Source organism: Spermophilus citellus (assembly GCF_964194105.1).
Source record: "Spermophilus citellus genome assembly, chromosome: 3".
In the NCBI taxonomy this organism is placed as follows: Eukaryota; Metazoa; Chordata; class Mammalia; order Rodentia; family Sciuridae; genus Spermophilus; species Spermophilus citellus.
The window spans coordinates 45,327,736-45,344,149 of NC_138184.1; the positions used below are offsets into that span (position 1 = coordinate 45,327,736).

At 33.1% G+C, this 16,414-nt stretch overlaps 1 protein-coding gene across 7 annotated transcripts in view; it reads left to right on the forward strand.

Moving 5' to 3' along the window:
• The window catches only part of ANKRD28 (ankyrin repeat domain 28), a 178,178-nt gene that overhangs the window by 27,816 nt on the left and 133,948 nt on the right, over positions 1-16,414 (forward strand). For 3 of the 7 annotated variants that reach the window (XM_081283822.1, XM_081283820.1, XM_081283819.1), the window contains one exon: positions 12,533-12,605. The exons of the other annotated variants lie outside the window; for them this stretch is intronic. In XM_081283822.1, the coding sequence (XP_081139948.1) occupies positions 12,588-12,605 (18 nt within the window). In that variant the 5' untranslated portion in view covers positions 12,533-12,587. The remainder of the gene's footprint in view (positions 1-12,532; positions 12,606-16,414) is intronic. 7 annotated transcript variants of the gene reach the window in all.

The following is a 16,414-nucleotide window of genomic DNA, read 5'->3' on the forward strand; positions in this document are numbered from 1 at the left end:
ATCTGGTCTCATCCCCAAGAATCTCATTATGTATATATATATGCAGATATTCCAAAATCCAAAAAAAAATCTAAAATCCAAAAACACTTCCAGTCCCAAGTATTTAAGATAGGGGCACTCATCTTATACTATAATTTTTAATCATCCATTTGTTCACAGGCACCTAAGTCAATTCCACATTTTGGCTTTGTAAATAATGCTACAGTGAATATGAGGCTGCAGATCTTTCTTTGACATATTGATTCCAGTTCTTTTGTATATGTACACTATAGTAGAATTGCTGGATCATATAACAGTTCTATTTTTTAATTAAAAAAAAATTTAAATACCTTTATTCTATTTATTCATTTATATGTGGTGCTGAGGATCGAACCCAGGGCCTCACATGTGCTAGGCAAGCACTCTACCGCTGAGCTATAGCCCCAGCCCTGATTTTTAATTTTTTGAGGAACCTCTGTATTGTTTTCCCTAATGGCTATACTCACTCATGTTCCAACCAACAGTCTATAAGGATTCCCCTTTGTCCACATCCTTACCAACATTACCTTTCTTTGTCTTTTGGCAGTAGCCATAAAGACAGGTGTAAAGTGATAGTTTATGGGTTTTATTTTCCTTTCCCTGATAGTTAGTGTTTTTTAGCATTTTTTTCATATACCCAGTGGCCATTTGTATATTTTCTTTTGAAAAATGTTGACTATAAGATTTTAAAGACAGAAAATGATCCAGATATACCATGCTCACGTAACTGAGGAACTTTCTAGTCTTAATTCATATGTATATGTAATATTGATCTCCTTCCCACTTTGATAGCCATTCATGCTGCTTTCATTTTATACTTCAATTAATGCTGAAGTTGGTTCTCTGAGCCGTCTGCTTTTCTCCAGTCTTATTGCATTTCAGTTCAATCTTCTATACTCAAGCTAATCAGAATGTTCTTGAAAAATGTTTTAAATTAAAATGTTCAGATACATAAATAAAATACAATTCAATAAAACCTAAGTGTCACCTGGAATAAACAGGTGATGTTTATAGATGTTAAAGATGTCAATACTTTAACATATTTGCTTTATTTATATATATATCACTAGAGCCATATTCCCATTTTTCTTCTAGATAGCCTCCTTAAAGTGTCTTATATCATTGAAGCTTTTTCATTCATGCTGTATTTACATATTCATAAACAATGTAATAAGCAATGTGTGCTATCATTTTTGTTTTCTAAAATTTTAAATAAATGGTATAGTTTGTGTATCTCTTGCAAGCAACACTGCTTTTAAAATTCATCCATGTTAAGATAATAAAATTGCTATGTATTCATACACGTAAACCATAGTTTATTCCTCTAAAACACTGTAGTTAGGTAATGTCCAGTTTTGAGCTATTAAAAAATAGTGCTCTGGGGCTGGGGATATAGCTGAGTTGGTAGAGTGCTTGCCTCTCATACACAAGGCCCTGGGTTCAATCCCTAGCACCACCAAAAAAAAAAAAAAAAAAAAAAAAAAAAGTAAAAAATAGTGCTCTGGTAGAAATTCTTGTATATCTTTTTGTGTACAACATTTCTAAGATTGATAAATGAATTAGTTTCTTGTTCATAGGGAATATACATGTTCACCTTTACTATGAAATTATGATTTTCTTCAAGGTGGTTTTATCAGTTATATTGGCTAGAAGCAATTATATTAATTCCTCTTTGCTCTCAAACTTGCTGTGAATTTTTACTTTACATTTGCCATGTGGTGTATGTGAAGTGGTATCTTAGTATAATTCCCTTTTCCTGTAATCCTATTGAGGTTTGATGTATTTTCATATATTTTGACCAGTTTGATTTTTTGCCTGTTGCTCATTTTTTTTCTTTACAATGCAGTCATAAGCATATATCTGTATCTATCTGTCTACTATGAATCTTGTTGGTTTTGCTATACATCTTCATGTATGGCTAGACTTTTTATTTTGTTAGAGGTTTCTTTTAGAACGTTTTGATCTTAATGTAATTATATTTATCAATCTTTTGTGGTCCCTCCCAAACTTCTCATGTAATAAACCTGTTAAGGTCTTTAAAATATTCCATTTTTTTCCTTCTAAAAAATTTGCAGTTCCTTTTCCTAATTGGGGTTGTTTTTTTTTGTTTTTTTTTTTTTTTGACTAACCTGGAATTTCCTTCCTATATATATTTTTGTGTTCTCCCAAACTGACTCTTTACCCTGTGCTTTTATATATAAAATTAGAAGAAAAAAAATCACAGTGCTTTGAGAACTCCTTTTGAGCCTAACTGGTTGGTATTCCATTGAGATTATAGATTTAATTTAGAAAATTGACATTGTACGTTATTGAGTATGGAAAAAGCAAATGATTCTCATTTAACAAACCTAATGCCAGTTCTCTTCATATGCATTTACTTACAGTTATCATCAGACAGTAATAATCTACTTTCATTTTCTCTTGCATGAGTGTCCCTTATTGACTATCCTTGAATCATTCAAGAAAAGAGATTCTGGGAAATGTGGTTCCGGGTATCTGCCTTTTTGCAGACCGTAGAAGGGGTATTGGTGATGCAGATTTCCAGTGAAGCAAATTTCTTCTTTCTTTTCTCACCCTTTTAACACACAGGATGGCTTACTTGATTTTTGTCTTTCTTAACCCCCAGTTGATAAATCTTAGAGATTTTTTTCATTGGGGTGTATATGATTTTGTTAGTAGTTGCTGTTGCCCTCCACAGAGGTTGTATCACTTGATGTTCTCACCAGTACTGTGTCACTATTGTTGTGGACACTAGCCCATTTTGCATCCTGCTCTCTTTTTCAGGAATAGCTTTTTACGAGTGAGTTAACTCTGCTGTATTAATAAAATGACATTAGACTAGCTAACAACAGATGGTGTATTTTCTCCATTTTAATTGGAATTAATTTCTTAATTTAGGATTGTTCATTGGTGGTGTATGGAAGGAATAGATTTTGTGAATTGACCATATAGACTACAAATTTGCTAAATTCATTCATTAGTTCTGATGGTTTTTTATTCTAAGATTATATGTAAGGTCATACTTGCAACTAGAGGACTTTTTTTTGTTTTGTTTTGTAGTTTTACTGCTTCCTTTCCAATTTGAATGGATTTTATTTCATTTTCTTACATAGTTAACTGGCTAGAATTTATAGCACAGTGTTACATAGAAGTGGTAAAAGTGTACATCCTTATCTTGTAACTGATCTTTGGTGGGAAAAAGTCATTGAGTTTCCTACCTTTAGGTGTGGTATTAGCTGTAGGTCTTTTTTTTTTGTTTGTTTATAAATGTTCTTTATTGTGGTAAGGAAGTTTCTTTCTACTTTAAGTTTGTTGAGTGTTTTATTATGACATCGTATTTTGTCAGAAGCTTTTTCTCTACATTATTGGAATTATTGTGTGCTTTTTCATTCCATTCTATGAATATGATATAGTATTGATTTTTTTTTTTATTTTTTAAATGCAGTGTTGAACCACCTTGCATTCTTGTGATAAATTCCATTTGGTCATGGTTTATAATTCTCTTTTTTATGCTGCTGAATTTGATTTGCTAGCATTTTGCAGATGTTTTTATATCTATTCATAAAGGATTTTGGTCAGTGTTTTTTTTTTTTTTTTTAATAATGTTTTTTTTCTAGCAGTGGTATCAGGATAATAATGCTGGCCTCAAAGGACGTGGCTGTCCATTTGTTCCAGCTCTGTTCATTGAAGAAAGTCATTCTTTTATTTTCAGAAGACTTGAGGTTAATTTTTGGTAAATTTTTAGTAGACATCATCAGTGAAGCCCTCTGGTCCTAGACTGTTCTTTATAGGGAGGCTTTTGATTACTTACTTGATCTCTTGTTGTTGTTGTGGGTCTGTTCAGGTTTTCTATTCAGTGTCAGGTTTAGTAGCTTATGTGTTTCTAGAAGTTTGTCCACTTCATGTAGATGGATATATAGTACTACCCTAACGGTAGTAACTTTTTTTCCCTTAAGATGGATAGTAATGATTATGCCCACTTTTGTTTCTAATTTTGGTAATTTGAATCTCTTCCCCTTTTTCTTGGTTAGTCTAGCAAAAGGTTTTGTCAGTTTTGTTGATCTTTTCAAATAACTGGCTTTTTTATTCTCACTCTAATTATACTTTTTAGCTCCAGAATTTTTATTTGGCTCCTTTTTTATAATTTCTGTTTATTGATATTCTATATTTGGAGAGACATTTTTCTGGTTCATTTTAGTTCTTTGTCCAGCATTTCCTTTAGTTCTTTGAGCATATTTAAGACAGTTGATTTAAAGTCTTTGTCTAATACATCCAGTATTTATTGCCTTCCTCAGGGACAGTTTCTATTAATCACACACCCCCCCACACACACACACCTTTGAGCAGGATCTACGTTTGTGTTTATTGCATGCCTTAAATTTTCCTGTTGGAAACTAGGACATTTTGAATATTATAATATAGCTGGAAATCCAATTATTCCCCCCTTCCCCAGGGATTATTATTATTGCTTAAGGGTTTTTTAATGACTCCTAAACTTTTTTTGGTTTTGGCAGTCTATATTCTTTATTGAATGTAATAACTGAATTCTCTGTTCCCTTCTCTGAGTTGACAGTTTTGACAGAATTTTTCTTAAACACCTGAGTCAAAAAACAACCAAAGCCTCCCCTGGTCTTTGTGTTAGGGCATTCAGTGCTCAGCCAAACAACTTCTAGCTCTGCCTTATACAGAATTGAAAGTTCCCCAGAAGTTAAAAATAAATAAATAAAAATTGGGGGGTCTTTTTGGATATTTTCTGGGCACGTGTCTAGCCCTAGGCATGTTTGCGCCTTCTAGATTTTGATATATATAGAGTGTTTCCAGAGCCTTTATTCCCTTAAGTATTTTTCTCCTTCCTTTTCTCTATCCTATCCCCTTCCTTTCCAGGTTTTAGATCTGTTTCCAAATGTTATATCTTACCACATGTGGCCATAGCTAAACATTTCCCTTTAATACTTTGAATAAATACCATTCGGGAAGCTGCTTCAGTTTTAAGAATATCCAAGGCTTATGGAACTATAAGTCCTTGAGCCAGTTCCCTATATAGTTCAAAAAACAACCACAGATCTTTGAGCATAAGGTCCACGTTGGTATCTCTGGAACCAACAACTGCACCAATGTGAGATGCTATTATCATGGCTGCAGCCATTTAGAAAAATTTTGGAGTAGTAAGTAGGTAAATAAAATGCCACAGAACTTGCAGCAGTTTCTTTTTTCACTAGGCGTTCTGTTATTTTTTGATTAGACTCTAATATGTGAAAATGTTGATTCTGATAGTTTTTGCCAATTTATTCCTTGCCTTGGAGGGATGGAGTCCTAGAGTCCCTACTCTGCCATATTTTGTGATGTCACTCCCACTTTTTTAGAGTGAACTGAATGTAAATGGATGTATTGTTCATTTTCTTGAGTCATTAAAAGCTTACTTTGCTTAGTATATTGTGTTTAAAAGTAATGTATATATTTACACTTTTTAAAAAGGTAAATCTTAAACAATTTGAGTTTTGTACTGATATTAAGATAGAGAAAATACCTTGTCTGTTGCTAGCTAGTCTGATGTCGTTTTATTCAAGTTATAGTTGAGATTTTTTTTTGGTCTTTTTTAATATTTTTATTTTGAGACAGGGTCTTGCTAAGTTGCTTAGGTTCTTTTTTTTTAAATTTTATTTATTTTTTTATTAGTTGTTCAAGACAATACAATCATCTTGACATACATTTGATTCAAATAGGATATGACTTGTCATTTTTCCACGTGTACAGATTGTATATTTGAAATTTTGAGGAACATAACTATTGCTTTTTTTCCTTTTTTTTTTCTTTTTGCTTTTTATAGTATGACTTATTATTCTAAGAAATCATTAATTTAGTTTAGTGTTTCTCAACAGAGGGCAGTATTGTTCACTGGTAGCCTTTTTGTCAGTATCTAGAGACATTTCTGGCTACCATATTGGAATGAGTTATACCTTGTAGGTAGTATCCATAGATTCTGCTAAATACCCTACAATGTGTGGGACAAAACTCCATGACAAAGTATGTCCTAAAATATGGATAGTGTAATACTGAGAAATCCTGATTTAGATTTATCACATCTCTTAGATTATTTAAATTGGCTGATACATGCAATGCTATAAAATATAGTGAATAAATTTTGGACCTAAGTGCTTTAACATTTCTTTTTGTCAGGGGAGGGGATCCTCTTTATAAAATAGCGTTATCTGTAAGTAGAATAATTGTATTTTATCATAAATAACTGACTTTCTTACTTTAATTTTTAATATAATTCTTTCTCTCCTCCCTTTCCCCCCCCTCTCTCTCTCTCTGTGTGTGTGTGTGTGTGTGTGTGTGTGTGTGTGTGTGTGTCTGTCTCTCTCTCTCTCTCTCTCTCTCTCATTCAGGGTCTCACTATGTTGCCTAGACTGGCCTTGAATTCCTTCACTGAAGTGGTCTTCCTGCCTCAGCTTCCCATGTAACTGTAACTACAGGCATGCACCACCACATCTGGCCTTTTAATATAATTCTTAAACATTTGGTTATACAGAAAAAACACTAATGAGTTCCTATGAATTGATTACCCAGCTTCAGCAATTATCAACATTTGGGGAGTATTTTAAAGCTAATCCAGTTTGCATTTTTATTTTCCTTGTGTCACATACCTTTCAAAGGTTTGTTAGCATAGATCTACTCAAAAGTTTTCTTGAGGGATGGAGGATGTGTGCATGCATGCTGAGAATCAAACCCAGGGCTTTATGCCTTATGCATGTGAAACAGTGTTCTAAGTAATCTTACTATTGATATGCATCTGTCTCATCTGTATAACTTTTAAGATTAAATTTTAGCTGGACAAGGTGGCATGTACCTGTAATCCTAGCAACTTGGGAGGTTGAAACGGGAGGATCCCAAGTTCGAGGCCAGCCTCAACAATTTAGTAATACCCTGTCTCAAAATAAAAAGTAAAAAGGGATGGGGACGTAGCTCAATGGTTAAGTGCGCCTGGGTTCAATCCCCAGTACCCCGTCCCCTAAAAGAGTCAATTTTCACAATTATATAATTACAAAGGAATAGGAAGGTTATGAATATAAAATTGTTCTCCTTCACTTCCGTCCACATTATCCCTGAGTTATGTGATTCCCCTTAATATACCCAACTAAGTATAATTTGTTGATACCTAGAATTTATACAACTATGTAAGCAAACATCTCTGTTATTCTTATTTTCTAAATGTGTTGTTCATTTGTTGGAAAAAGTATTCATTTTTTAAAAATTATTGTACTTTTTGTCAAAAATCTATTGGTTGCATTTGTATGGTTCTATAGATCTATCTGTCCTCGAGTATCACAGTGTCTTGATTGCTATATCTTTCTGGTAATGTGAATCCTCCAGCTTTATTTATCTTTTTTCATTTTTGCACTACTGGGGATTGAATCCAGGGTTGTTCTACCATCGAACTTAAACCCCAGCTGGTTTTTGTTGTTGTTGTTGTTGTTTAGATACAGGGTATTGCTATGTTGCCCAGGTCGACCTCAAACTTGCAATCCTTTTGCTTCAGCTTCTTAGGTCACTGGGATTTCATGTGTGTACCACCATGCCTAGCCTCCCCAGTCCTTTTTATATTCAGATAGGGTCTTTTTAAATAGCTGAGGCTGGTCTTGAACTTGTGGTCCTTCTGTATCAGCCTCCTGAGTCACTAGACTTACAGTGCCACTATGTGCCTAGCTTATTTATTTATTTTTTAAGATGTTGATGGATCTTTATTTTATTCATTCATTTATGTGTGGTGCTAGGAACTTTCAATTCACACATGCTAGGCAAGCTCTGTACCACTGAGCCACAACCCCAGCACCCCCATCCCAAACTTTTTTTTTTTTTTTTAATTTGTTTTGGGCTCTTTGAGGTCCTTTTCCATTCAGTGTTTTGTTTTGTTTTGTTTTTGGTGGTGCCTGGGATTGAACCCAAGGCATTGTGCATGTGAGGCAGGCACTCTATCAGCTGAGTTATATCCCCAGCCCCAGTGTGAATTTTTGAATAACTTTTAATGATTTCTTTCCCAAGAAGCCCACTGGGATTTTGAGTGGGATTGCATTTCATGTATGGATTAAATGAGGAAAAAATTGACATTTTAAGAATATTGAGTCCTCCCATTCATGAGTATCATATTTCTTATAAACACATTTTCTGTGATCTCTTTCACCAATATTTTAGTTTTTGGTGTTTGTTATTGTTTTTTTTTTTTTTCTTTTCATTGGTGGGGTTAAACCCAGGACCTCAAGCATGCTAAGCAAAAGGTGCTGTTTCACTAAGTTATACCCCCCAGTCTCTATTTTGTAGTTTTTTTTTTTTTTTTAGAGAGAGGGAGAGAGAGAATTTTAATATTTATTTTTTAGTATTTGGCAGACACAACATCTTTGTTTGTACATGGTGCTGAGGATTGAACCCGGGCCGCACGCATGCCAGGCGAGCTCGCTACCTCTTGAGCCACATCCCCAGCCCTCTATTTTGTAGTTTTTAACATAAAGATTTTGAACACATTTTGGTAAATACCATAGTATTTCCAGGTTGGGTCTTTTGTTGTTTTGTTTTTGTTTTTTTTTTTTGGTGTTATTGTGAATAGTATCATTATTACAAGTGATACTTTAAATTTTTATTTCTAGTTCATTAATAGTATGTAGAAATAAAAATTATAACCTATAAGTTTGCTAAATTTATGTATTTACCTGTAGGAACTTTTATGTAGATTCCATGGAATTTTCTACAGAGACTCTCATGTTGTTTACAGTTTTATACTTTACTTTCTAAATTATTGGTCTTTCATTTCTTATTATAGCTGTATTACAGTTCTAGATCTTCTATGAGCCATAAGAGAGAAGAACATCCCTGCCATGTTTCCCATCTTAGGTTGAAATCAGTCAGTACTTTCCTGGTACTTTTTAAGTCGGTTTTTTTTTTTTTTTTTTTTAAAGAGAGAGTGAGAGAGAGAGAATTTTTAATATTTATTTTTTAGTTCTCGGCGGACACAACATCTTTGTTGGTATGTGGTGCTGAGGATCGAACCCGGGCCACACGCATCCCAGGCGAGCGCGCTACCACTTGAGCCACATCCCCAGCCCTTTCCTGGTACTTTTATTATATTTTTTAAGTATGTAAATCTCAGTTTAGTGATCACTTGGCAAAGGAATTCTGTTGAAAGGAATTTTTTTCAGTTGCTTACCAATTTGATTTCTAATATAGTTGTATGCATGTATGTATTTCTCCTTCTTACAGACATGTATACATAGGACTTCTATGAAGGTTACACTGCTTTGTAGTTTTACCTTTTACATTTACATCTTCCTGAGTAGATTGGATGGGCTTTTAATGGGAGTAAGTAGTGGTACCTACTTTCTGGGAATTTATGTTATAAATATTTTGTATTAGTTTGGACTGTGTGAAACTGATGATATTAGTTTATAACCTAAAAGAATCTTGTTTCTAGTTGGGACAAAAAAAAACAAAACCAAAAAAAAAAAAAAAAAAGTACTTCTTCCAAGAAGGTAGAATCATTAGTATGTGAAGTGTTCATTCATGAGAAAATGTTTGTCACTTGTCACATGTTTAAGCAAAATCATAGAGCTGTGTATACTGATGTGAATGAGATACAACCCCTCCTTGCTTTGAATGCTCACTCTGAGAAAGTCTGGGCTTTTTTTAGGATATGTTTAATTCTGTGATAAATCTATTATGTACAACTTTAATCTCGGTTTGAATTCATTTGTGATCCTAGCCTCTTGACATTTTCTTTGGCAGTAATTATAAATTACTGAGAAGTGAGGCATACTTTGCTTTGTGATAATTTTGTGTGAGAAGATTATCTGCATACTTTTTTAACTTAAATATTTTAGTTGAAGGGCACCAAATATTTTTTCTTCTGAAATAATTCAGTATTTCAACAGAAAACTATTAAGGAAGTCATAATAGGGGGAAAAAAAACTCTTGTATTTCCTTAATCTAATTTTTTTCATGTGTGCTTGGTATTTTTTTCATTGTAAATTATAGATGGAGGGCTGGTGTTTTACTACCCCATATTTCAAATCAGGACCAAAGACGTGAAGATTTTGTGTAAGCTTCATGAAGCCAGAAGAAATTTCTCCAGTTCAATGTTATAATCCTTGCACTTAGCAAAAAAGTAGTTATTAACAAACAGTTGTTGAATAAGTATTTGTGACAGTAGGATGCTAAGCTAGCTAGCTGCCTTTGGTTAAAGGGAGAAAAATGTAATTTTTACAAAAGAATTTTTACAAAAAGTTTAGTACAGAGGAAAAAGTCATTGAATTTACATGCTGTTTGATAAATGTCAAGAGTCCCATAATATTTGAGGTAATTAAATTTTATTTGGTAAATGCTATTGTACAAGAAGGCTGATCAGAAATTTGCCCATGGGATTTCAGCTTAACTGTTAATATAAGATTAAAATGTAATTGTGAAAACCTATAAAACCCCCTTTTGCATTTGAAATTCTTGTATAAAATATGGAACTCCGGCAATATTTTGCCTTTGTGTTGCTAATAATGCAATAAATAGAGAGGAAATTTATTTTATATTTGCCACCACCAAATGGCAATAATTATATTACCTGGTGTATCACATACTGTAGAGCATATACTAAAAATAATATTCATGTGATTTTTTTTCCATAAACTTAATTTGCTCATAAATAATTTTGACAAAAGAGAAATAACATATTTTAGTATGTTTAGAACTAAAGCTAACCTTCTTTCTCCAGAGTGAATAGAATGGTTTCTACTTATTTTGGAAAAATATGGGAGGGCATTAACAGATAATTACTATGATGAAGATGATTAAAAACTCATGGTTCTTCCGGACTAGTAACTGTGATTGGAAGCCTCTTTTTTGTTTATTTTTAAATAGAGAATTTAATTCTGACATTTGTTCTTTTCAGGTCATTGCACCTGAAAATTAAGGCTTCATAATTATTTAAGGCCTCATTTTATTTATTTGAAAATAAGCTTCAGTCTGGCATGGTGGTGCATGCCTGTAATCTCAGTGGAGGCAGGAGGATCCTGAGTTCAAAGCCAGTCTCAGCAAAAGTAAGGCACTAAGCAACTCAGTGAGACCCTGTCTCTAAATAAGATACAAAATAAGGCTGGGGATGTGGGTCAGTGGCTGAGTGCCCCTGAGTTCAATCCCCAGTAAAAAGAAAACAAGCTTCACTAAAATTAGCTGGTATGAAATTTACTTTTATTCTGGGATAGTTATTGTATAAAATATGTTATTCTTAGAAAAATTATTCATTATATATTTGTTTAAATATTTTTTAGTTGTACTTAGACACAATACCTTTATTTTTATGTGGTGCTGAGGATCAAACCCAGTGCCTCATACATGTTAGGTAAGCCCTCATATGTTTTTTTTTTTTTTTTTAAGCAACCCAAATATTTAATCTTAGGAAATAAATTGGTTATTTACAATAAGCTATTACTTTTTTTAGGGGGGTGGTAGTGATTAAACTCAGGGGTGCTTTACCACTGAGCTATATGCCCAGCCTTTTTTTTTTTTTTTTTTTTTTTTTTTGAGACAGAGTCTCACTAAGTTGCCAAGGCTGGCCTCAAACTTGTGATTCTCCTGTCTCAGCCTCCATAGTTGCTGGGCTTACAGGCATGTGCCACCATGTTTTAGTAAGCTATTACTTTTATATATATAAATTTCAGTTGTAGATGGACAATAATATCTTTATTTTTATTTGTTTATTTTTACGTGGTGCTGGCACTGAACCCAGGGCTTCACGCATGCCAGGCAAGTACTCTACCACTGAGCTATAACCCTAGTCCAGTAAGCTATTATTTTTTAATAGTACTTTATGTAGTCATTCAGAGTGTTATAAAGGAATATTTAAGGACATGAGTAAAATTCACATTGTTGAGTGAAGACAGCTGGGGAAAAGCCCGTTACTAAATAATAAATTATCCCAGAATTTTTAAAAAGAATATACATAGAAACTACCAGTGTTTATCTGTGGGAGATGATATTGTGATTTATTAAATTTATGTATTTCTAAAATGAATGTTTTACATTTTGAGAACTTTAAAAATTGAATATTTTATTATACTTCATAGGCAGTTTCTTAGGTTGACATCCCATGGATAAATATACAGTTGTTAATTAGTAAGTAGTTGCATATATTATTGAATACATTTAAATAGGTTTTTGTGTGTATGTGTTTTTAAGAATTTTGAGGACAATTTGTTAAGAATTTTAAGAAATTCACCTTTATAGTCTCTTCTGGGAATCCAATAAAGATTGTTTTAGAGAAAGCTTTTTTTTTTTTTTTTTAAGTCTTACACAGAATAGTAATTTTCTTTCTTGATAAAAGGATAAAGCTAAATTTCTGAATTAGTAAAATACAAAGTAAATTTTAAGTATTATGTAAAAATTCAGGGTTTTTAAAAGATAAGTAGTTATTTGTAACATAGCCCTTCATTTCTAGCATCAGCATATTCTTGCTTTTGATATCTGTTTTCTGCCACAGGCCTGTGATTGGAATTGAAACAATACAACTACTGCTTCTACCAGAGGAAAATAGTATGGGAATTCCTTTTATGGTAGGTTATTTTCTAGTAGTCTCTGAAGTAATACAGGCAGATCTTTGTATTTCATTAGTATGTTGCTATTTATGCCTCCTCACAAGGTAAACTCATACCTAACTATATGTGAATAAATACTTAGTATCAGGCAAAATCCTTTGTTGAAGACATTTTATTTTATGTGTAATAGTGGGCCCAGTGGTAGTACAAGACTTACTGATACATAGCAACTTTTAAATTCAAATTCTATTTTCAGTGGAGGAGGTTTATAAAGCTGATATTTCTTTGTTGTGGCTTGGAGAATAAAATGTTAAATAGCTGAAAATAATGAATGGTATTATGACTAGTTGATTAGTTTTATTTTGTCCTGAAAAACTAATAAGTTGCTAAATGTTTTCATCCTGTTATCCAATGAGGTTAAAGCTCATTCTCTCGCATGTTAAATGTTCCGTGGTGCACACACTTTATCAGTCATTTAGTAATCATTGGAGGACCTTGATGATCTGAATGACCCGTGTATTTTTATGAAAGTAGTTTTAAACTCTAGAGATGTTAGTCTGAGGGCACTAGTAAAGACATCATATGTTTGTTTGATAGCTTGGGTATCATTTGTTAAGCTTGTCATTTGAAATTGAAACATATTCAAAGATTTATAGAATATGAAAGAAGGAATTTTGGCCCAGTAATTGGTTTCTCACATCATTACAAAGCTGTAGTCCTTTAAATTTAAGAATCTTATAATTGCCAAACAGTAATACCATTTGATATTAAATAGACTTAAAGCAAATTTTTTTTTTTTGAAAATCACCTTTACTGGTTTTTGTTATAATTTATTCTTTGTTGTATTAAACTTTTTGTTTTTAAGAAGAGGTGATTAGAAAGCTTTTATGTTGAAGATGGAGAGATTTTATCCATCTATTGTAGGAGAGTATGAGATTATTAGGAACATTAAATTGTAGTAATTATGATCATATTCAAGATTTGTATTAAAAATTCTAATGTCTGTATAACTGAATCTTCCTGACCTTTGTTCAAAAAGGCTTAGATTAACTACCACATGACCACATTTGTTTGTTTGGTTTGGTTTAGTTTTTTTTTTTTTTTAAAGTTCATAGGATAAAACTCATTTTTATTATCTAGGGTGGCTGTTGGGTTACTATAAATCTATTGAAAATTTCTCTCCTAGCACACTTTATTTTCTATAGAAACCGTTTTACAGCCTCTGTCTTAATAAAGGCTTTGGATGAATCTTGTAATGGCCCTATCCTAAAACTGGCATTTGAGTCATGGGTGGACAAGACAGAAAACCAAGCAGCCTGTAAAACTTTCAATAGTAGGGATGATATTTGATTGGAAAAATAGTAACAAATAGAAAGCACCATCAATTTCATATAGCCCATTTTTCCTTTACTGATAATGTACGTTGAAGACCATTTAGAGTCCTGAGATGTAATTGCTTTTTCTGTCATCTGTGTATACACATCGCAGTTACCGTCTTTTACCACTTGATGGTGCTTTTGCATTGGTTTTTGTAAACTAAACTTTCTTAAAGGGAACGAAAGGACGACCAAGAGAAGGTAGTGGGGAGGGTGGATAAAACGACAGCATGTGTGCATATATGGAAATGTCACAGTGAAGCCTGTTAATCTGTACACTTAGTATGATTGAATACTTATGATTTTAAAACAAATTTCAGAAATTCATCATGCAATTAAGATTGTGGTTATATGCAGATATGCAAATTTAACTAGTAAAATAATCAGCACATGTTATAATATGCAAGTTAAATGTATGTACTTTTAAAAAAACACTTGTATATGAAGTGACTAAGAGCTATATCTGACTATTTTTTAATATAATCCTTGATCTCTCCTTTAAATATTTTAGATGTTTCAATTTTTTAGGCAGTATTATATTTTTTTGTGCTTGGTGTCTAACTCAGGGTGTTCACATGTGAAACAAGCACCCTATCGTGAGTTAAATAGGTAATACTAAATGTCATATAATAAGACCACCATTTTAAAAATTTGTGATGCTAAAAAACACAATTAGCTTTGGTTTTGAAAACTGTCCTTGATGATTGATCATTTGTCTTTTTCTCCTAACCAGTAGCCATTCAAACTCCTTCATTGAAGCCTTGTTTTTCACAGATATTATATTCAAATTCTGCATTTTAAGCTACCAAATGACTTTTTGCCAATCATTCTGTTTGAATGAGTTGAATACTTAGATGTGTGTAGAATTCATTTGAGGTTGTAACAAGACTATGGAGATTTTCAATTCAGGGAAGAAACAAAGTTATGAAAACAAGCATCTTAAGTTACCCTTCTTATAGTCTGTTCTTCACTAGCTATATTTGATAGCTTTTCAGGAATGGTTTTATTTTATTTTATTTTTTTGCTTGCAGTACTAGGTATGGAACCCAGGGGTGTTCTACTGCTGAATTATATCCCCAACCCTTTTCTTTTTTGAGACTGGTCTTCCTAAGTTACTGAGGCTGACCTAGAACTTGAGATCCTCCTGCCTCAGTATTCCAAGTCGTTGGGATTGTAGTCATGTGCTATTGTGTCTGGCTTGAGAAAGCTTAAAGGCCCAACAGCCTTGGTTTGCCTTTAAGGTTCACAGGAGCTCTGGGTTAAATAACTTTGGCTTTATCAGTTTGCTTCATAGCAGTAATTCTTAATATAGGCAGTGTTTTAAGTTTTGGTAGAGATGGTAGAATGAGACGGACAAATGGTGCGACTCTGCATCCTGTAAAACCATAGAAATGAAAAGTTGTGCTCCATTTGTGTACAGTGAAATGAAATGCATTATGCAATCATGTATAACTAATTTTTAAGAAAGTTTTGATAGTAGGCACTTTTGTCATTTAACCCTTCTAGGCTGTATTTTTCTGGCCCATAAGTGATTAAGTTTAGCAAATAAGAATCATGATTAAGAACTAAAATTTCTTAGGAAAAAAACTCAATATGTGGACATATGAATGATAGAATAAATTGATCTATTGTTGCTTTTAAAAAAAACTTTGCAGTGCGGTGGCACACACCTGTAAAATCAGGTGGTTCAGGAGGCCGATACAGGAGGATCAAAAGCGTTGAAGCCAGTCTCAGCAACTTAGCAAGGCCCTGAGCAACTTAGTGAGATCCTTTCTTCATTACTTTGGGTGGAGGGTGCTGGGGATTGAACTCAGGGCCTTGTGCATGTGAGGCAAGCACTCTACCAACAGAGCTATATCCCCAGCCCTAGTGAGACCCTTTCTCAAAAAATAAAAAGGTCTGGGGTTGTGGCTCAGTGGTTGAGAGCCCCTGGGTTCAATTTCTGGTACCAACAACAACAAACAAACCAGAAAACATCTTTAATTATTTAACATAATTAAGATTATTTTGTATACAGAAGTATGATCCCATGTTTTTAGAAACCTTTTTAAAAAGTGGTTTCTAGGGGCTGAGGGTGTGTAGTTCAGTGGTAGAGTGCTTGCCTAGCACATAAGACCCTGAGGTTCAGTTGCCAGCACTGCAAAAAAATTTTTTTTGTTTTATTTCTAAATATAATATGTGATTCCATTGTAAGAGTATATATTATATTTTAAATCATTATTTTATTGGTCAACATTTAGGTTGTCATTTAAATCTTGATTTATGGGCTGGGGATGTGGCTCAGTGGCAGAGAGCATTTGTCTGGTATGTGAGAGATCTTGGGTTCGATCTTCAGCACAGCATATAAATAAATAAGTAAAATAGAAGATCCATTGACAACTAAAAAATATTTTAAAAAATAAATCTTGATTTGTATATTTTAATAAGAAATTTTTTTTCTTATATCTTTTT